The sequence below is a fragment of the Podarcis melisellensis genome (assembly GCF_964234715.1).
Source record: "Podarcis melisellensis genome assembly, chromosome: Z".
NCBI classification, from domain to species: domain Eukaryota; kingdom Metazoa; phylum Chordata; class Lepidosauria; order Squamata; family Lacertidae; genus Podarcis; species Podarcis melisellensis.
In genome coordinates, this window is record NC_138547.1 from 22,836,195 (window position 1) to 22,857,677 (window position 21,483).

Consider the following 21,483-nt stretch of genomic DNA (forward strand, 5'->3'; position numbering starts at 1 on the left):
GGGACAGCTGGGTATATTTGCCCTGGGCCTCAGAGAGCTAAGCTGGCTGGGGGGCCCACCAGGGACCGGCAGCTTTTCTGTTTGATTTTATTTTAACAAGACCCCCCACCCCAGGCCTCAGACAAGCTCTGCATGGGCCTGCAATGTAGCAATAAATTAAACTCACTCAGCAGTAATAATCCTGCTGGTGCATATGTCACACAAGAGAATGCACAAGCAGGTTGCTGATAACTTTGTTGCACATCTGTGAAAAACGAGCTTCTTCTAGTGCTGCTCTTGCATTGATTCCTCTTTTGCGCAACATAAAAACAAGCAAGATTTGGATAACGCCCAGAGATATTGAGGTGAGGGTTGGCCTAACTGTACAATCCATTAAGGACAGCCAGAACCAAAATATATCAAATTTAATATATTTAAAGTCATTTCGTTATGTTAAATATTTATTTACATTTTACCAAATAAGGATCAATAGTGCTGGTCAGTTTTCTAGGGCCCTTTTCACTTGCTGTCCAAAACACTAGAAGGCAAGCACACGTTTGCACCTCACTGACCAAATGGGTAGGCTGCCAGATGGGTACAATTGCCCCCACAATTAGTTGACACTATATAAGTTGGAACACTGCAGGCGGATGTTTCTTCTAAAATCCCGCTGAATGTTCAAGGAAAGGTCTTGGAATCTCTAAGAGGGGCCTGCTCCATATCTGAGGCGACTCTCAGCAAAGCGACCTCTGTTGGGCCCTCTCATGTTGGTGGGACCCCAGCCTTGGGCTTCTCTGGTAGCAAGGGCAGTTTCCACCTTGTCTCAACATAGTGTCACTCCGCCATGCTGGAAGTTGCCATTTAATTTCTTACAGTGCAATTCTATATCAGGGGATTTGTGGGAAATTTAAGATACAGCATGCAGACCTATCCCTTTAGACCCAGCGGCCCCAGCTGTGGTGCTGGGGTTCCAGCAGTTGTCCAGGAGTGCTGACCCCAGACCTGGTCCCTGGTATGGACATCACCACACTGCATTTTCCCATCCCCTATTTCACATAATTCACAGACGGGGCTGTGAAGACACACAATGCAGTGATGTCAGCACAAGGGTAAGGGAGAGGGAGGGAGGAAGTCAGTGCTAATCTCCTGTTTCCAGCAGTGGCTCCACGTTTCTGGTTATGCGGAGAAGGAGTGAAGAGCAACACAGGGCTACCATTTTCAGCAGTGGTCCCATCATGTGGAAAATCAGCCAGCAACGGAGAACTGGTTGGCCATATGCTTTGGGAGAAGCCTTCTGAGATTCTAAGAGAAGTGTACCTTTAAGCATTTTAACAGCAACAGTTTTGCAGGTTGAAGATTTATCTATGCCAAAAGCAGATGCCTCCACCACTTTCCCAAAAGCACCATGACCCAGAGTTTTACCTAGAGAAGCAAGAGGAAAGAGTGAGCCAGGCAGAACCGTCAACAGTTTGCATCCGACAGAAGCAAGGCTGTGTGTAGTATGTGCAAAGGAAAAAAAACCTAGAACAAAACTATATCATGGTAACCTGAATTCTGCATCAAGAAATACTGCATTCATCGACCTGAATAAATTATGCAAAACTGAACAGCTTTGCATAATCCCACTTATTCAGCACAGTTCATTTCGCTTTTCCTTCTTCTGCTAATCTTGGGGTAGAACTAGGGTCTATGCAGGGAACAAACCCTCACCCCCAGGATTACCATTTCAAATAAACTTGCTTTATTATCTTTAAACAAAAACTAAGAGTTTAAGGAAGCTGAAATCTACTCTCAAGACCACAATCTGTGCCTTTTTTGCAACTGCACAGAACTGACATGCATACACACAGCCCTGGATACAAGAGAAACATGCACTGCTTGCTGTGCAAGAAGAGCAAAACATTGGAGTCTTGGTCACATGCAGCAGCCACCAGGAATCCATCAAAGGCCCATATCACTCCAGAACATGTGCATAAACTAAGCAAAGTTTATGGACATATGTAGTGCTTTTTTTCTTTTAAAAAATGTTTAGGGGTATGCGCCCCCCTGCGTCCCTCCAGAAAAAAAGCACTGGACATATGTAAGATTTTTTTCTATAAAAAAAATCATCAGAGGGAACATACATTGCAGAGATAATAGACAGGGTAGGAGTTAGCTCTCAAGAGTGCTGTTATTCCAGAATTCAGGTTGCATTCAGACAACCTTGCAAAAAAATGTGCTTTGTTAATCGTGAATTTTCCTACAGTACAGATTGTTAAACTGGGATAAATTCTGAGGTCTGTTTTCCTCTACATTCACTGCACCACAAATTATTGCTCTCATGAAAAACCTGCAAGAAAAAGAATTCTCTGCTATGCCTCAGCTGAGGGCGCTTGCTTGATAGAGGCAATGACATTTCTTCTGCAGAGCTGAGTTTGAAGATGTTTTGAAGCATATTTCTATGGTGGTCTGCACATCCCCTGCTTTAAGGAACCCATCAGTTCCTGCAAAGATGATGGACTAAATTGGGAGCCATCAAGTTGGTCAACATGCCTACCAGGAACAGTGGCTTCTAAAACAGAATCTGTAATTCAAGATTCCTCAATGCAAATACTAGTAATGTGGACAAGTTTCCTTGAAAGACAGCTTGCCTGCCTCTACCAACCCTCTTCCAAGATTCATTAGCTGCGGAGGGATGCATTCTTGGGTGTATATTCAATTACTTCAGAGCAATGAAAAGGCTTGACAGATTTGGACTAGGCTTTGCATGGAACTCAGAGCACACTGTAGACCAAGTTTAGTCAACATGGTGCCCTCAATATGTTGTTGGACTGCAATTCTCATCAGCCCAGCCAGCATGTCAGGGATTATGTGAATTGTAGTCTAGCAATATCTGGAAGACACTGCTTTGGCTATTCCTACTTATATGATGGCCCGGTCAAATCCTTTTATACCATGTTGGGGTCCTGTAGCTGAAAAATCAATATGGAAATCAGTTACTTGAAGAGTGAAAATTTGAAAACCACCATACGAGAATATCATATCTAACCAAGGTATCAGCAGAAGGTAGATTGGGATCTAGCAGTAGGTATCTGAGTGATTTGCAGTAGACTACCAAGTGTTTCTGACTCCCCATTACTTAACAGTGGCAACATGAAAAATGTCCCCCTTTTCTAAATTGCACTGCTGAGATAGAAGCATAAAATTGTGGAGTTGGAAGGCACATACCCTTCCAAAATGAAACGAGGAGCAAGGAAATCAGGAGAACATTTATGTTTTGCAGGACTGTGAGGTCACTTCTGGTAGTGAAATAAAACCCCTGGGCTGAGCATGTGCTCAGAAGTATTTTCCCCACCCCTGGCCACCATTTTGCACACAGCTCTGACTGGTGGACCTTGGGGTTCTGGCAAAAGTGTGTCCTACAAGCATGAAATATATCCACTCCTGACCTAGGCTGTGGTTCTCAGAATGCTCAAGCTCCTGCTTCTGAAGCTTGGCATGATACACATCACTTACCCAGCCGCAGACGGTCCCTTGGGAATTCCCACTTGCTGCTGTCATATGGGAGACGCTCACACTGCTCATCAAGCGGCATCTCCTCAGGATCCATTATGATTGACAAGTACCCTGTTTTAATATCTGTGGCATCTGGCTGCAAAGAACGAAGGTGGGGGTTGGGAATCCCCAGTTAATGTGGCAAATGGCTGCTGGATCCAAAACTAAAGGAGAGGGAGTCTAACAAAATGAGCACACGACTGGTCAAAAATCTTGGCTTCGCTTCAGTTTGCGTTCTGTTCACATGAGCACAGACTTATAAATATAGATAGGCATTCACTTAGTTGCACCTGGCAAAGTTTAAATAAATGCATCTCCAGGCAAGTAACCAGAGATGACTTTTTTTTAATATGCTCAATAAATATTAGATTAAATAACTGAGAAGGTTAAATATTTGAGATGATGATTAAATATTTAAGATAATGACAATAACAATGGTGATGATTAGAAATATATCATTTAATATATTATATACTATTAATAAATATTAAATAAAAATACAACGATTTTTTTTATTTAAAAAACCCCAATAAATATACTTAGCTGAAAAACCAATATTAGAATCATAGAACTGTGGAGTTGGAAAGTGCCCATAGGGTCATCAAGTCCAACACCTGCTATTGATTTGGGGCACACATAAAGAAGCCATGCTGATTGCCAACCCAATGCATGCGAGAATAAAAATGTTTTAACCATGGCAGCTAAAAGTCAGTAAATTTGCCGCCAAGCAAATCTATCTGAGGAATGTATTTCATAAGTGTGCCACCACAGAAAAGGTCCTGTCCCAATCACCATCTGTCTGCTCTTTGGAGGTGTGAATATTGGGAGCTGTGCATCAGATGACTGTTTCAGAAAAGGGGCAGGTTCACAGGGGAATAGGCAGCTCTTCAGATACTCTGCCCCTAAACAAAAACCCAGACCAGGGGCAGGGAGCACTTCTCATCCCGATGACTGCATTCTGTAATAGGCACCCTGGGAGGGGGGGGGATGCCAGCAGGGGGTGCAGCAACAGCTGTGGCTCGTATCTATGTACAGCAGGCTCTCACAAAAGTTGAAGGTTTCTACATCCACAGGCATTTCTCCATCACCAGAGTTGAAGGACATGTTCTAGCTAGGCAGAAGCACTAAAGGAGGTCACAGAATCCAATGTAAGGAGGATAGCCTAGGGAGAATCTCAAGGGCCAGGTGGAGAGGGTTGGTGGGCTGTATTCCACCCCACAGCCTGAGATTCCCCACCCCTGCCACAGATCATTATCTGCAGAATAGCTGCCTATTCCTGTTCGGAACAATTTTGGTATCTAAAAGAGAAGCCTAGAACATTTCAGAGATCCTCTTACTTTTCTCAGTTTCCGTATGAAGAGGGTGAGGAGGAGCCAGAAGAGGGTGGCTGCTAAACCAGTGCAAACCAAAATGATTACTTCAATGTTGGACTTTTCCTCGGAGCCTGGAAAAAGAAATGCAAGATTCACTCAGAGCAAAGTGTTTCCCACGGCACTATGCACAACATTCCAGAAATCACACATGTGTTCAGGCACAATGATCACCGCTGCAGGTAACTAAAAAGAACACCTTGTAAAATTAAAATGGTCATTGGTGTAGCAAACCAAGGGATTGATTTCAGATGGCTAGATTGGATGTTGCTTGGAGTCACTTTCATACAATGGTAGAACACCAGCCTTATATGGATTGGGAGCATGTAGGAAGGAAAAATCTTGGCAGGTGGCAATTTAAATTACTTCTCAGTTTGCAGGGAAGGGATGTGTGTTGGGGTACTGGGATTATTGATGACTACTAGGCATGTGATGGCTGTATTCTGCCTCCACAGTTGAAGGCAGCAAGTCTTCTGAATAGCAATTGCTGAAAACCACAGGAAGGGAGAGTGCTCTTGTGCTTGAATCCTGCTTGCTGGTTCCCCACAGGCATCTGCTTGGCCACTGTGAGAACAGGATGCTGGACTAGATGGGTCACAGGCCTGATCCAGCAGAGGCTCTTCCTATGTTCTTGGAAATGGAAACTAAGAGACACCACTTTTGGCCTCTGATACTGGCTGGGCCAGTGTGTTGGAGGTTTCTGCATCACTAAGGGACAGCAGGAAGACAGAAGTGCCTGGCTTGCTCTGGTCCATGGGGTCACGAAGAGACGGACACGACTAAACGACTAAACAACAACAACAAGGGACAGCAGATGCTCTGTTGTATCCTATGGCCTCTGGGTCACCCTTCCAGGGACCACAGGATTGCATCCTAAATAAACCTATGGAGCAAGAAACAAAAGCAATGAAAAACAGCCCAATGAAGACTGGGCATGCTCAATAGCTGCAGTATAGAGTGATCCAGAACACCAGTGTGAGAATGTGTGTGTTGGGTGGAGGTGGACTGGAATACCTGGAGAAGAGCATATCTGGCTGGTACAAATGACCAGAAGCACTCCTGCTGGGAGGCAAGGATATTCTGCAACATTTTGTTGCAGGCCCAACTCATCCTCACTGCAGCTTATCTAGGGTATCTTTACAATGCTTGACTGAGCCTGTCAAAGGTTTTTCCCTCTTGCAATCTCACCTTCTATTTTAATAAATGCCTGGGTGCTGTCTTGGCCCATTTCATTGATGGCCTTGCACTTATAGTGACCCTCATCGTCCTTTTTCACTCGCTCAATCACCAGGGTGTTGTTTTCCATGGAAATTCCTGAGGGATGAATTGAAAAGTAGTTTTAGCACGTACTAGAGTGTTTTCATGGAATAATTTTTCAACATATAATTGGCATCTAGAGTTTGCTGGCAACATCACACAAAAGTGCCTGGCAGCGTAAAGGAACATGAAATCAAAGGGAGCTGCCTTATTCTGGGTCACACCATTGGACCATCTTGCTCAGGGCCGTCTGCTCTGACCGGCAGCATCTCTCCAGCATCTCAGGAAGAATTTTGCTCTCTCAGCTTTCTGAAACCCTGTTAGCTGGATGTAATGGGTATAGGATCATATGAGGCCTGCTCTCCCCTCACCCCCAACCCACAATTTGTACTACATCTAAGGCATAAAATAGGCCTCAGGCTTGCAGAAGCCTGCTGAAAAAAAGCACCAAATTGAAGAAGAGAGCTCAGGAATTTGTTTTGAATCTCAAAATGAAACTGAGCTCCCAGTCCTTCCACACAAAAATCCATTCCAAGTTTTCTTCGTTTTGGCAGCATAATTTAGAGCAGCAGGGGAGTCATTTTGATGCAGCTATGGTTAGAAAATTGGAATTCTGGAATTCTTTGCCAATCTATTGCAATCTGTATCGGATGTGAAATTGCTTTTATGTACAAAATTGTTTTTAAATTGTTGTTATATATGGAATTGTTTTTTAATTGTTATTATTGTTTCTTTGTTTTTCTTGTTAAAACCACTCTGAGCTTTTTATAGGAAGTGATTTGCAAATAGGATTAAATAAATACAAAATACTTGGTTCCCCGCCCCACCTCCCGGAGTAAAAGAATACTTTTGTTTGCCACTTTCTCAGTGCATTCTGATGCACTCTGACAAGCAACCGTTTGGATACACACCTAAAAACTTTAAGGTGCATGAGGCTCTCAGAGCCAGGCTAGCTCTCCAAATGTTTGCTGAACTACAACTCCCACCAGCTGCAGCCAGCATGGCCACTGATCAGGTACTATGAAAGTTATAGTTTGGGTCCTTTTAGTTGAGAAAAAAGGCAAGTAAGAGGCGACGTGACAGAAGTTTAAAAATTATGCATGGAATGGAAAAAGTGGATCAAGTGTTTTTCTTCCTCCCTCATATTGCTACAACTCGTGAAAACCCAGTGAAGCTGAATGTTGGAAGATTCAGGACAAATAGAAGGAAGTACTTTGTTACGCAGTGCATAGTTAAACTACGGAACTGGCTCCCACAGGAGGCAATGATGCCCACCAACCTAGCTGACTTTAAAAGATGATTAGACAAATTCATGGTCCTCCAGCCATGGTGCCTCCACAGCTGCAGACAGCAATACTTTTGAATACCAGTTGCTGGAAAATACGGGGGGGGGGGAGTGCTGTTGTGCTCAGGTCCTGCTTGTAGGTTTCCCACAGCTAACTGGTTGGCCACTGTGAGAACAGAATGCTGGACTAGATGGGTCACAGGCCTGATCCAGTTATGTAGTTAAGTAACATCTGGAGGGCCACCCATAAGCCACCCATGCCTTAATAGAACTCAATGAAGGAATGGCTGTTCTAGAAGATGTAGTTTCAATGAAGGACCATTCTAAATAAGATGGGACAATATGTTTAGTCTGTCATACCTCTACATTTGGCCATATTTTATCATGGCCAGAAGGTACAGAAGGTGCAAACTACAGAGGGGGTTGTGGGCATGATTCTCAATGGCTGGAGTAAGTGTCCATTGTTAGGAGAAGAGTGAATTTATGACTGTAACATGGTGTGAACCCTTCAGATATTTTGTTATATTAAGCGGTAGGTATTAAAATGTATGAAATGAAATTGGCAGGGCAGCTCCTGGAGACGCTGCTGCAGTGAGCACAAGTTCTCCCCTCCATCCGGACATTGGGTTGCCCCGGCCCCCACTTACAGGGATCATGCTGTGGGTGGGCCCCCACTCTTCCAAATTTCCTTACATCAGGGAAGGCCTCTCTGTGTTCACATACTTCACTCTTTGAAGCGATGGAAGCTTTTTACAAGCACACTATGGAAAAGCCCATCGGCCTGTGCAGACACCAAGCAAAGCCTACTATCTTTAATTTCCCTGCTGATGCAGGGGATTTCTAAGTGAATCTGTTTTGCTAAGGAGGTATCATCATCAAGCAGGTAAAACCCACTGGGACTGAAGGGGGATAGGGTTTAGATCTGTAACGTGTCCTGCCTGTGAATACGGCTGTTGTTAACATAAGCTCTGCGTGCAAGTTTCCATGCAGAATGCTGAAATATTTACCCTGAGGTGTCCGTCCCCCCCCCCCCCACGCCAGATATTTTATTCATGTTTCCATTGGCTGGATGAGTTACATGCTTGTCCCTCTGGAATTATTTATGAAATTTCAGTAGCTGTAAAGGGTTTCTGCCCAGAACAGCCCGATCTGAATTATATATCCCTTTCTGCCTAACCCAAGAAGGAAAATTAAAGACACAGGGGCAGCCACTGATGAGGAGCAGAGAAAAATATGCATCTTTGCAAAACACAAATTAATCAAGCCTTAGTTTGAGACATGGGTGGCAAATGTCTCTAAAGGATGAATGTTCTAAGACCAACAGAGGCTGAACCTTCACTACCCCTAAAAAACACATATCTTATTCCAGCCCTGGGACAAGTACTGAACAAATCTGGGAACTTTTGGGAACTGACTTTTTAAGGAAAGGGATGGTGTTGTGATGTGATGTTTTCTTTGCAATAACCTGTATCCTTAAAAGATGTTAGGTAGATAGATGATAAATACAGATAGATAGATTTAATTCTATTAGCTTTTAATTGCTTTTTAATAATGGTTTTTCTGTTTTTTAGTTGTTTCTATCTTATCTGTAAGCTACCTTGTCTGGGGAAAATGTGGGATATGAATAAATAAAATAATAGTAATACTAGTATCAGCCCTGCAAGTTTTCAGCTTCAACTGGAGAAAAGCTGACCTAGTAATGTTTGCTAGAGACATTTATGCTTATGATATATCCCTGTATAATGCTTTTTTAAAAAATGGATCAAATCTCTTTTTTCTACTCTATCCCTTTATTTTTAAAAGTTAAGTAAGCCGTGTTTCTAACCCAGTTATGAGCTATGCAGAGCAGCATATTGCCTACACTGACTGGCAGTAGTTCTCCTGGTTTCAGATGCGAGTATGTCACTGATGTTAATCAAAGGAAAATACCACTACAGTAATCAAAGGTTGGAGAAACAGAGGCTCACCTGAAGCAGGAGTAATTGGATAGCCATTTTTCAGCCAAGCAATTGTGGGTTTGGGTGTCCCATTCACTTTGCACTCCAGAACAATTTTCCCACTAACATTAACTTCGAAGTCTGTGAAGTTCTCCATAATGTAAGGCACAGTCTTAACTGCAAATATAAGGAAGCAACACTTTTAAGGACCACATATTCACCAAAGACCTGCATTTCAATCTTTATACCAATACACAGTCTCTAATGCATGGAAAGCAAAAAAAGAAAGGAAAGTGGAAAGGATACAGAAAGATCACATCAATAAAAACATAGCACAGCTTTAAATCCAACCAAACTAGGAACGAACAGATGGATGAGGCTATCCTCCAAAATTCAGAGGAATATGATGTAAGATAACATGGCTGAAGCATGTGCTAAGTGCTTTTGCTCAGAGGACATCCTCAGGCCACAAATTCAGCCCAGGCGCCAGTTTTATCACATGCTCACAGGAGGTGGTCCTGATTCAAATATTGGGGCGACAAGAATGCAGAGTCAGTTTTGTCCTGTAAAAACAAGAGTGGAGATGACCACCACCCTAAATTAATGTATGATATGCTCAAAGTATCAAGGACAGGTGCCAGGAAGCATTATTTACTTCTCCTACCAGTAACTGCCAGACAATCTAGCACAGTTTTCTATACTTTTCATCCTTTCTGCCTCGACTACTGTATTTTAACCTCAGAAACATGGCTGGTGCCAGGGGTTGGTATGGCAGGACACTTGCCATGGGCCCAAAGCCCAGCAGGAGCCCCACTGATAAGAGCCCTGTGCACCTGCATCTCATGTTTACCATTGCAACCTACTTGTTCACCTGCCTCTTCCTCTGCCCCAGAGGGGAGGTGCAAATGAACAACAGCAGTGTGTGTCTTCCCCAAGGACTCCCTGCTAACAGCTGAAACTGGCACTCCTCAAGAAGACTAGTCGAGATTTGAAAGTTCTCTTTTCTTTTTCCATCTCCAAATAGTATCACCTTTATGCATTCATTTGGGTCATATCCACACCATACATATTTAAAGCACATGTAAACTACATGGCTTACCCCCAGAGAATCTTGGGTACTGTAGTTTACTGCTCAGAGAGCAACAATTCCCAGCCCTCTTTAACAAACTACACATCCCAGGATTCTTTAGAGGAAGCAATGTGCTTTCAAGGTATGGTGAAGATGTGAACTTTGTGGATTTGAAATGTGGATGTGAACTGTTAGTTTTATACCAGATTATTCAGTATAAATTTTTTTGTTTGAAATATCGGGATCGCCGTCCGCCCCCCAAACAGTTCTAATGTGTAAGGGTGTAAGAACAGAATGAGAGCCATGCTGGATCAGGTTAGACACCCATCTAGCCCAGCATCCTGTTCTCAAAATGTCCAACCAGACACTACGGACTGCAGCAATACCTCTCCCACCCCACCCTCCAGTCAGGGTTGAAATCATACTGAGTAGGCAGAGCTGAGTCAGATCAAGTCCATCCAGTTCTCACACCCAGGTCTTAATGGTGCACACCATGTTGGTTTTATAGGATTAAGAGACCTGTTGCCTTTGAAATGTTGTTGGGATTACAGCTCCCAGTAAATATTGTTATCCATCAGCCATGTTGGCTGTGGCTGATGAGACAACATCTGGATGGCTACAGGTCCCCTACCCCTGCTTTAGCCATGGTGCCACAGCTCACGATTGCTCCCTAATAATGGAATGATTGAGCAGGCTAAACTTTTCCAACACTCTGACAGAGAAAATCTCCAACTGCTTAATAAATAAATAAATCCACCTGTACAGCTACAATATTTTGGTTCAAGCGAATGACGGACACAGCTCTTTGAAGTAAAGTGTTCTGAGGCACCTGGCTGCAGATAATAACATCCTGACAGGGAGAATGCTGTTCCTGGAATTGGATTTTCTGAAAAAGCTGGAATTGGATTTTCCATTTGCTCTGCTGGAGAAATTCTCTCTGACTCAAAGAACGTCACAGCAAATCAAGTGGCCAGGTAGAGAGAAGCAGCTCTCTTTTAACCTTGCTTGTCACATTTTAATCATTCAGATAATTGTGGGGCTGCACTTCACTTTTATATATTTTATTATTTATTCTCTTACATGTATATCCCATCTTCTTCCATCATGGAATCCAAGGCAGTGTACATGTTGTTCCCAGAGGTCTCCCATCCAGACACTCACCAGACCCAGACTTACTTTGCTTCAGCATGGAGGTGGCCTCATGGACCTTCAGGCTGCACACTGGGGACATTTGCTACAGTCCTGTATTGTAGCTGGCATGGAGGAATTTGTTTGGGAGCTAAGACTCTCTGTTGACTTATGAACTTGGGAGAATTACCCAATTTTCACAGTCCCCCCCTAACTAGCATAAACTGAATGGACCCCAGGGTGCAACTGGTGGCGGTGAAGGATATCCATTCCTGCTTTCTTTGAGGTCAAGTGGAGAAAATCTTCAGTCACTAATACCATGCCTAGAAAGATGGGACAACTGAGATGTGTAGAATTTCCTTTTTTCTTGGTATGTTCTTGGTATGTTAAGATATCTGACAAGGACCCTTTGACCAGCAGGAGTCTTTTATAGGCTTAGATAACCATGAACATTCCTTAAAATCACAAATCAAGTTTTAGAAATTGCAAGATGTGAAAGTATTAATCTGTCTCATAAAGGTTTCTTTGGATGGTATTCAACAAAGTACTTTTGGTTGCACAATGAACTTCCCCTCCCTCTTCTCTCCCCATGCACCCCTAAATCTATTCTGAGGGTTTCCTCAACTTTCCAGATCAGATTAGAGAGGGGCATGGGGGCACATGGGCAGAGGAAAAAGAGGAAGAAAGAAACTTCCATTCCACAAGTAGAAATTATTGTGCTAGTGAATGTACTTTGTTGGATGCCACCCTTAGTCTTTATCATAGTCCACGGCCATATATTTATTTCTTCAATTGTGAGGCTAATACCACAGGCTCCTTTGAAAATAAGAGCTATGATTTTCAGACCTTTAGCATACACCATGAAATGTACAGATGTGCTTTATGAAGGCCTCGAGGTTCAGAGCTCTTGTGAGATTTCAGTGAGATCTCATGTGATCTTGCCAGTGATTGTGTGAAGCTGCTCTTTGGTGTTCCACTGCTCAAGGCAACTGCCTCAGCCTACCTCATGGGTGGGTGGGCACTACTCAGAGATATCTAGATGGCCATTCTGGGAAACAGGTTACTATACTAAATGAACCTCTGCTCTCATCTATCAAGGGGTGCTCATATGTTTATATCTATTTGTTTTCACACTAAAGTCTAGAGCACACAACTTGTGACCCACCAAGCCAAATACAATATATCAGACATATATTGAAGTTGACCTTAACAAAACCTCTTGCTGTTTTCTTTTTGTTTGTATTTCTACTTCTTGTCTGGGATTTCAGAAAAGTGAGACATGCACTGTGCAAATCACCACCTCCTGTTTCAATCTTTCCACACTGAGTTTCAGTGAATGGTCCTGAGTTCCAATATTGTGAGATAATGAGAAAAACTTGTGCCTGTCCACCTCTTCCCTACATCACATATAATTTTATGCACCTCTGTCGAATCCTTCTCAACCCAAGCTCTTTCTACTAAAAAAAATCCCTAATGTACCTTTTCTGAACCTTTTCCAACTCTATGATATCCTTTTTGAGGTGAGGCCACTGTATACTAGAATGATACACAGTAGTCCAACTATTCCACAAATATGCATAATGATATTTGTAGTTTTATTTACAATCCCTTCACCTGCCCAGGTATGTCCCTGTTCAACAATGTTCCCTTGGGAAATCTGGTCACCCTACCAGACTCACCTTTGACGTTGAGCATGGTGTTTTTCTCCAGCCCCTCAGTGCTATTTGGGTGGCTTCGAGCTCTGCACCTGTATAGACCAGCGTGGGCCTGCGAGACATTCTTAAGGCCCAACGTCAAGTAGATGGAATAGTTGTCCACCTTCTTCTGCATCAAAGCATCAGGAACGGCCTGCAAGGTGGGGTTGTACCAAGAGAGGTGGTTGTAGATGTACTTGGAGGACTTGCAGGTCAACTGGACATTGCTTGCTACAATGGCTGTGATTTGTGGCTCAGTCTGTAGTTGGGATGGCACATCTGGAAGGGGGGAAAGGAGGACACTTGTAACCATGCTTGAAATGCAATTGAGAAGATGGATAACTTCTTGTTTTCAAATGGCAAAAAAGCAATGGCACACAGGAAGCTGATTCAGACCACGGGTCCATCTAACTCACTACAGTACTGCCAACACATACAGGCAGTGGGTCTCCTGGGTCTCAGCAGGTAGGAGTCTTTCTCCAGCCCTGTATGGAGACTCCAAGGACTGAACCTGGGACCTTCTGCATGCATAGCTGATGCTCTGCCACTAAGCTATGGTCTTTACCAAATGAAGTGCATATGGACTAATGTAGTTTGACCTGAACAATGCTACAAATGGGAGGGGCAGGGAAACTGTGTGTGTGTGTGTGCCAGTTGTCAAACACTCTCCCCAGCCTCTGACAATATTTGCTCACTCTTTATGTGGGTGATGTGATATTTGCGACTGCTGCCATCTGTTGCACCACTGGGTATCGCTTCTGGCAACTGCTAGGAGACAAATTCCCCTCACGCCAACTGCTGGGGGGCAACTCAAGGGGCCAGGCCTGAGACTGATTCCAAGGAGTCAGATCCACTCCCAGGATTTAAAAGCTGGTGTGGCCTCCCCTGATGCAGCAAGTCTGTGGGGGTTGTACCCACTTGATGTATGTCATGGGTCAGTCCCAAAACTGGCCTTGACCCCCGGTTTCCCTCCGGCAGGTGGGCTGGAGTTGATGGTGACTAGCCCAGTGCCAAGCCTAACTCATTCACATCTGTCATCAATAAACTTGTGGCCTAATATTAACCCATACAATGTTGTTGGTGGTCTTTGGTTTTGCTGAGACGTCCTGATGGAGGCAGGTTCATGGCACCTGGGCATACAGCCAGGCCTTAGCCATTTTTATAGTCCGAAATTACCTGGCAATTATCCTCACAGCTGCTGAACTGAGACTATTACATTTTCCATACACATAGTTTTCTCTGTTCCCATTTTAGGATTGAAACTAACAGCAGACTGGGCATCCACCATTTCTTCTACCTAAAACAGGAGTATGGAACCTCAAGCCTGGGGGTCAAATGCAACCCTCTAGGCTTCTCTATCCAACCATTGGCTTTCTCCAGACCACGTCCGCCCCAAGACACCTCCATTGCTCTGCTCATTTTTGCCACTGGTCCCACCCACCACTATCATGCAGACCCCTGGAAGATTGCCCGTGGGGGAATGTGGGCCTCATGTTGGTAAAGGTTCCCACCTAAGACATAAAACCCTTGTGTGCTGAGTCATTTTAGTCATCTATCCCAGAGAAGACCATTCTACTTTGTAGAATTTCCCTGCTAATGAAAAGGTGTTGTTTCCTGGTCTAAGTTTGGATTTTGAGTTACTTTCTTGCGATTAACAAGCAAGTTTATGGTTTGCTCCTCTAAAATAAACACTGAAGGTAATAAATTCACTATTAAAGTCAGGCAATAACTATATGATAAAAACTCAAAAAAAGGCACAAAGAATTCAATCCTATATTCACTTACCTGGGAGTAGGTCTCACTGAACTCAATGGAGCTTACTTCTGAGTAGTTATATATAGGACTGCACTGTAAAGTAATACTTTATTTTTATGACTTTTCAACAGCCCCATGTGTTTGATTACCAGCTCTCAATAACTGCTGGCTTTTGTATTTTCAAAGGAAGAGTGGCCATTGCTTCTTTATCCCAGCAGCAGTACGTAAAGCTGCACAAACACTCGCTCCACTCCATCCTGTGATGATTACAAACTGCAGAATGGGATCACGTCCAGTAGCAACAGCTTTCTCCCTGCCCCTTTTCCTCTGTGGCTTAAAATCCAGCTCAAGGGGACTTGAAAGCTCACTCACAACATTTCAGTCAGTCCTAATAATAGATATTACGCTACTGATGCTTTTGGGTTGTTGTTTGTTTTCTACCCTAATGGATCAATATAGCTACCTGCAATGTTTGTCTAAAATAACATGGAAATCTGATGTAAAAGCAGCAGTCAAAACTTGTGTGAAACTTTTAGAAAAAAACCATCATCCAAAAAATAAACTGAAAAAAGTAATATTTAGGCAATGCTAAGTTAGTCAGATGCAAATGCCCAGGCCTGGCTCCTGATGGCTTCTCTCTGGCCTGAGATTGGTGAATCTGTCAATTTTAGTTTCTCTCGGTTTCTTTTTTTCTTTCTTTTAGTCTTCAGTTTCCCCATATTCCCACATCAGTTTGTGACTTAAAAAAAAAAAATTCTCATGAAAATTCATCAACATTTTTGTGTGAAGTTGTCCTAATACAGTCATACCTTGGAAGTTGAACAGCTTAGCTCCTGAAGGTTTTGGCTCCCGAACGTTGCAAACCTGGAAGTGAACTATTTTTGGAAGCTGAACATCCAAGGTATGACTGTATTCATATTTTTACAAAGCAAATTCCCCCAATACAATCCATTTTTAACACATTATTTTCATGCACACTTTACACCAGTATATTTTGTACACATTACTTGGTTGGAGAACCACAGTGCAACATCTGCAGAAGTGCACATTTTGAAGGGGGGCTCTCAATTCATGTATTGCATCAGAAAGTGCAATTTGCATAAGCTCACCTTTAAATGTGTACTGAATAGAATTTCTCCTCTACCCCTAGGCCTGAATTGACCATGTTGCCATTCACTGAACACCCCATTAGGCCCCTAAATGGCTATTTTGCTGCAGGCATCTTCATTTACCCCAAACAGAAGGTATCATAGGTCTATAGGCTTGGGCATTGCATTTGGGATAAATAATGTAGTATTTGGCAGAAACTGAACTGCAGCAGAATAGAAACAATGCTAATTGTGACAAGTGGCAATTCCTGCCTTCTTACACTGTCTATTGTAACTGGGCTCTGTTTGTATGGATGGTAACATACAGGGAAGGTCCATGACCATGTTTGTCACGTGTACATAAAGGCACACTGTCAAGGCCTTCAGCTGAATGCACGGAATCCATGGAAGGATTTCTCTCGAACACATGCAGGTTTTCCAGACCAGAATTAGTAACACTCATTTCAGTCTGGAATCAAGAGCTGTTCAGGGATTCCAGATGAGGGCTCGCAATGGTTTGTTCAGCTGAGTTCCTCTTCCCTGCTTCTCTCAGCTAACATGTTGTTTATTCAATGGACTGTAAACAAACTTCTGTAATATGGATTTATTTCACATCAACACTTGCAAGTTGTCAACTTGAAGGTGGGTGTGAATTTGCCCTGGAAACAACACCACAGAAAACAGGACATACCATACTTTTCTGTGTATAAGACGAGGGTTTTTTACTCTAAAATAATGTTCAAAATTGGGGCTCATCTTGCTCATAGTGCAGAGGGGGGAATGGGCGATTGGTTGTAGCCGCGAGGAGGTTGTCAGTGGTGATTGGGTGGGTGGGTAGTTAGTGACTGTGGCAAGGGCTGCTGTGGATTGGCTTCCACTGCTGCAATGGTGTGTTTGCTTGCTGGCTGCTGGTGTCAATTGGGCAGACGCTTTGTGGCGATTGTGACGCATGTGATTGGCAGCGTTTGTCAGTCAGGTGAGTGATTTTTGGCAAAAAAAAAGCTCAACAACCCTGGGCAATCCCCTCCATTTTCTTAAATTGGAGTCTCCAAAAACAGGGGGTTTCTTATACATGGGGGTGTCTTATACACAGAAAAATATGGCAATTCCCCAAGTGATATTCAGCAATTGGCATGATGGGTCATTTTGCTGGGAAAGATATAGTTTGGAACTCTGAAATGAATGAATGAATGAATGAATGAATCAAAGCATGTTTAACTCCACTCTACAACCAAAAAGGCTTCCAGAGCAGCTTAAAGATCAATAACAAGCATCTCGAGAGAAACCTCAGAGAGCTGTTGCCAGTCGGGGGGGAACATTTTTAAGCTCAAGGGCTACATTCAACTTATTTTATTTTTTAAGTGCTTGTCAGATGCAATTTAATTCAATTTGATTCTCATTTATTTTTAGGGCTGACACCCAATTAAAGAAATCTGAGTTAATGTATGGGTTTTAGTTGATTAATCAAATTAATTCATCAAAATGTCTGCATGTTTGCAGGTGAGTAAGATAATATTGTGAAAGAAAGCCAAAAAGCAGAATTTACTTATTTTGAGATGATGCACACACCTGTAACGCCATCTTAGAAAACACTTTCCCTCACGTGTAAGGGAGAAGGGTGCGTGTGTAGAGCTTGAAAACTCACACATCTACTACATATTTTGGACCCGTGAGCACATCTGCAAACCAAATAAAATTCTGTGGGCATTACCCACCCACCACAGCCTATTCTACTGGCTGTAACATAATGCATCTCTTGAGGTGAACTTCAACAGGGAAGTGGGGAAGTAACATTGCGGGCACTAATGAAGGCCTCTGTGGGCATATGTGTTCTGAGGTGCTTCCCTAATGTTACCTCCTTGTCACCGTCTAGAGGGACAGTTTTGCACTATAGCACCAGAAAAGTGGAACAACCTCCACCTCACCTCTGGGAAATTGTGGTATGAAAAGTTGAGCAGAAAGTTATGGGACCTGCACTGATCAGAAACAAAGCAGCGTGATTGCCCCCCAAACCTTTGGAGGCACCAACAGCATTGAAAGCAAGATTGTCGTTAATCACCCTGATGGCATCATGAGCACAAACTGTCATGAATGCATAACAAAAAGGAACATCTGGACAATCAACCAAAAAGTTCTGAATTAATTAAATAGCTTTCTCCACCCTGGTGTCCTACAGGTATTTCAGACTATAACTCCCATCAGTCCCATCTGGTGCATGTCTGGCACTGATGAAAGTTGTGGTCGGAAACATACTGATGGTTCCAAGTTGGGGAGGCTAGATTAAACATGGTGTCCCTATTATGTAAAAGGTTGAAAAAGGTGAAAACCTCTTGTGTCACTCTGCATACCATACCTAGGGAGGATGATTCACCTTGAGAGTGCATCTTCACTTTGATTGTTTGTTGAATGTCTGTGCTTACATTGTCCAGACACATAAAATATAATTCACATCCTTGCACTGAACAGATGCAAATAGCCTTTAAAAAATCCACACACACAACTCACCACCGTAAAGCATGTGCTATGTGACATCTTCTAAAAGTAGCTGAGCGTTTGCTTTCAGCTGTAGTTACTGTAATTATTAATTGCTATTACTGCAATTTGGGAGCTCAAGTGTCCAGGATTCCTTACAAAAACATATAAATTATTCCAATGAGAAAAGGTAAACTGTCAGTATATATCAAAAAGGAAGTCTGGTTCCATTTGTTTTTACAAGGAATTAATTGGCTTTAATTTCCTGTCCTTTGCACAATAAACTGCATAATTTAAACCCTCTGTGCTTTTGCAAGTTCTGTATTTGAGCCTCCGCAGAGCAGCTGCATTGCTTACAGTGAGAATGGACAGAACAGCCCCCTTGCCAGCCTGAAAAAGCACAGGCCCTTTTCATGTGTCTCATAAATGTGTCAGGAGAGGATAAACTGCCTGGGGCAACCGTTTGTAACTGTCCCCATTTGGGAATCTGGCAGCAAATCTTATCTTATGTCTGTTAGGTAGGACATTTAAACTTTTGTGTGAGGAAATCAAGTGGCCCTCAAGGGACACAATTGTACAGCAAAGTTCTCTGTGCAAGCTCCAGTAAAATTAGTCGGACCTGAACAGGCTTTAGGCATGCATGGTTCTGGCAAGTTCGGTTCGCGAAGATTCTCATTTTCCCAATATTAAATTCAATGCACCACACTTCTGCATCAGGGCGGGGCCTAGAGGGCCAATAGGAACTGCTGCTGCGGCTACCACCCAGGAGGACTCCCCTGCCTGAGGGCCCCGGGCTGGGCCTGATGGCCTCTATAAAGGACTGCTGCCGCTGGGCAGAGAAGGCTCCATTTTGTTTTGTTTTGTTTTTGTTTAAATTGCTTTTATTTTTTACTTATGTCATTTTAAACTTTGATATTCATGCTGTATTCTTAGTTTTAGTTTTTGATTTATGTGGAAATTGTTTCCCATTTGGTTGTGTATTTTTTGATATGGTTTATTTATTGTTTATGACTTTTGTAATTATGTGAATCTTGTTATGCTGTAAGCTGCCTTGAGCATTGTTTTTTTAAATTGTGGAAAGGCGGCATACAAATAAAAAATGATGATGATGATGATGATGCATCAGCTTGCGAATTCATCAGCATTTTTGTGCTACTTTCTCCTAACAAGCATATTTTTAATGCACTTTTGATTAATGTACTTAAAAAACCCCTAATGTCCCCATATACGATGCAGTTTTATAAGTTACTTTCACCAAAACATGCATCTTTATGCACATTTCACCAAAAATGTATATGTCTGTATATGTCGTTTGGTTGGACACAGTGCTATTTTCCCTGGATTTAAGAGGTGTGAATTTCTCATTAAGATGCAAATGAGCTTGATTTTCTTCTCCACCCTTTTCATTCTTCTTTGCAACATTCCTAACTTAAGGGAGAAATCCTAGCATACTGTTGTTGGTGGCTGTGTGTATGTGCTTAGGATTCAGGGCAGGCTGCTCTCCGCTAGTGGAGGAGAGCACTGCTGATTGGTGGAGGCTCTGAGATGGAGTAGGACTCTACAACAGGACATTTTGGAGGTGGAGTTGGGCCAGCCTAGGATTTGCCAGTTCTTTGCCAGGTGGAGTGAAGGGTCTGATCCAAGCACCTCTGTTGCACCAGCTGGGAGCTGGCTCAGCAATAACGTCTGCAGGAGCCAAAAGGGCTCCCAATTCATTGGAGACTCAACATTCAACATAGATGCCTGGGACAGTCATAACTTTGTAGGTAGGGCGAGCAGCACAGCCATACTTCATGTTCAACATATGGACCCTCTTTCCATGGGAAGAGAGCTACTGATTGTGTAGCAGGAGGGAGGAATGGAAGCTATGAAGGTATTAATGAATTTAAGAATCAGAAATGTGTTCGTAAGCAAGCTGGCCATGCAGCTCTGGGCTGAGTGGAATGTAAGATCTGTTCAAACCGATAACCACAGGCATCTTTGACAAGATTACCATACATAGCCTCTGCCACAGAAGACCCTGTTTTGCAACCTTGCTACTTTAAAGTGGGACATTCCTACTCTTGCCATGTGTATCTCTTTGTGCTATGTCACAATGTATGTTTAATGGAAACAGAAGCGTGTTTCAGCTGTTGGCATCCAACTTGCTTCATCTGCATGGTGAGAGTATGTCGGAATGCAATGCAATGCTTTAATAAATAAACATCCTGCTTGACTTACAGTTGGAGTCTCACTCTTATTGACCACCCGGGCTGAACCCCAATATTTCCCTAGCAAGTATGCCATATTCTGAAGCAGTCTGAAGCACACTGGTGTCCAGTAAACCTGAAGTATATGTATGGATGGATATATGTGCACTGCTGCAGATGCGCTTCCAGAATATAAGGTGTGAAGGCTTATTGGTACCTTACCTGAGACATAGAATCGAATGCTTCTTTCTTCTGTGCCAACCTTGTTGGAAGCCACACAGAAATAGACCCCAGAGACATTGCTTGCTGTGGTTTCCAGGGTGCTTATGATCTGCCACGTGGAGAAATAGAAAAGACAGCCTGGTTACTTTTAGAGGTCATGGAATAAGCAAATCTGCAGAATCTTTCATGCAAAGGACCCAATTCTCACCTTTGGGGGATGAACAGCAGAGGCATTGTCAAGGGAGGACAGGGATAAAGTTTAGCCCAAGCAAGGCAAATTTCATCTTCCAGTGATACCGTTACAGATCCTCAGATGTTTTCAGCTACAGGTCAGGTGCAGGTTAATCTACTTTACTTAAATATTGATACTCAGGAAACTGGTGGTGCAGACAGGGCCTAGCTTAGGGTAACAGCAAGGATGAAAAATTCCAGGAGTTTTCTACTTGAAAGTGGATTCTAGCTGAGGTCATTCCCATCTTGCTTGCTTCTTACACACATCTACCA

General features: G+C 43.0%; 1 protein-coding gene across 4 annotated transcripts in view; it reads right to left on the reverse strand.

Moving 5' to 3' along the window:
* The window catches only part of LOC309361958 (vascular endothelial growth factor receptor kdr-like), a 191,683-nt gene that overhangs the window by 48,500 nt on the left and 121,700 nt on the right, over window positions 1-21,483 (reverse strand). For 3 of the 4 annotated variants that reach the window (XM_081897319.1, XM_081897320.1, XM_081897321.1), the window contains exons 12-18: window positions 20,980-21,088; window positions 13,239-13,532; window positions 9,393-9,539; window positions 6,072-6,197; window positions 4,851-4,957; window positions 3,475-3,610; window positions 1,297-1,401 (exon numbers count right to left, since the gene is read on the reverse strand). In XM_081897319.1, the coding sequence (XP_081753445.1) occupies window positions 1,297-1,401; window positions 3,475-3,610; window positions 4,851-4,957; window positions 6,072-6,197; window positions 9,393-9,539; window positions 13,239-13,532; window positions 20,980-21,088 (1,024 nt within the window). The remainder of the gene's footprint in view (window positions 1-1,296; window positions 1,402-3,474; window positions 3,611-4,850; window positions 4,958-6,071; window positions 6,198-9,392; window positions 9,540-13,238; window positions 13,533-20,979; window positions 21,089-21,483) is intronic. The other variant, XM_081897322.1, reaches the window with a different exon arrangement.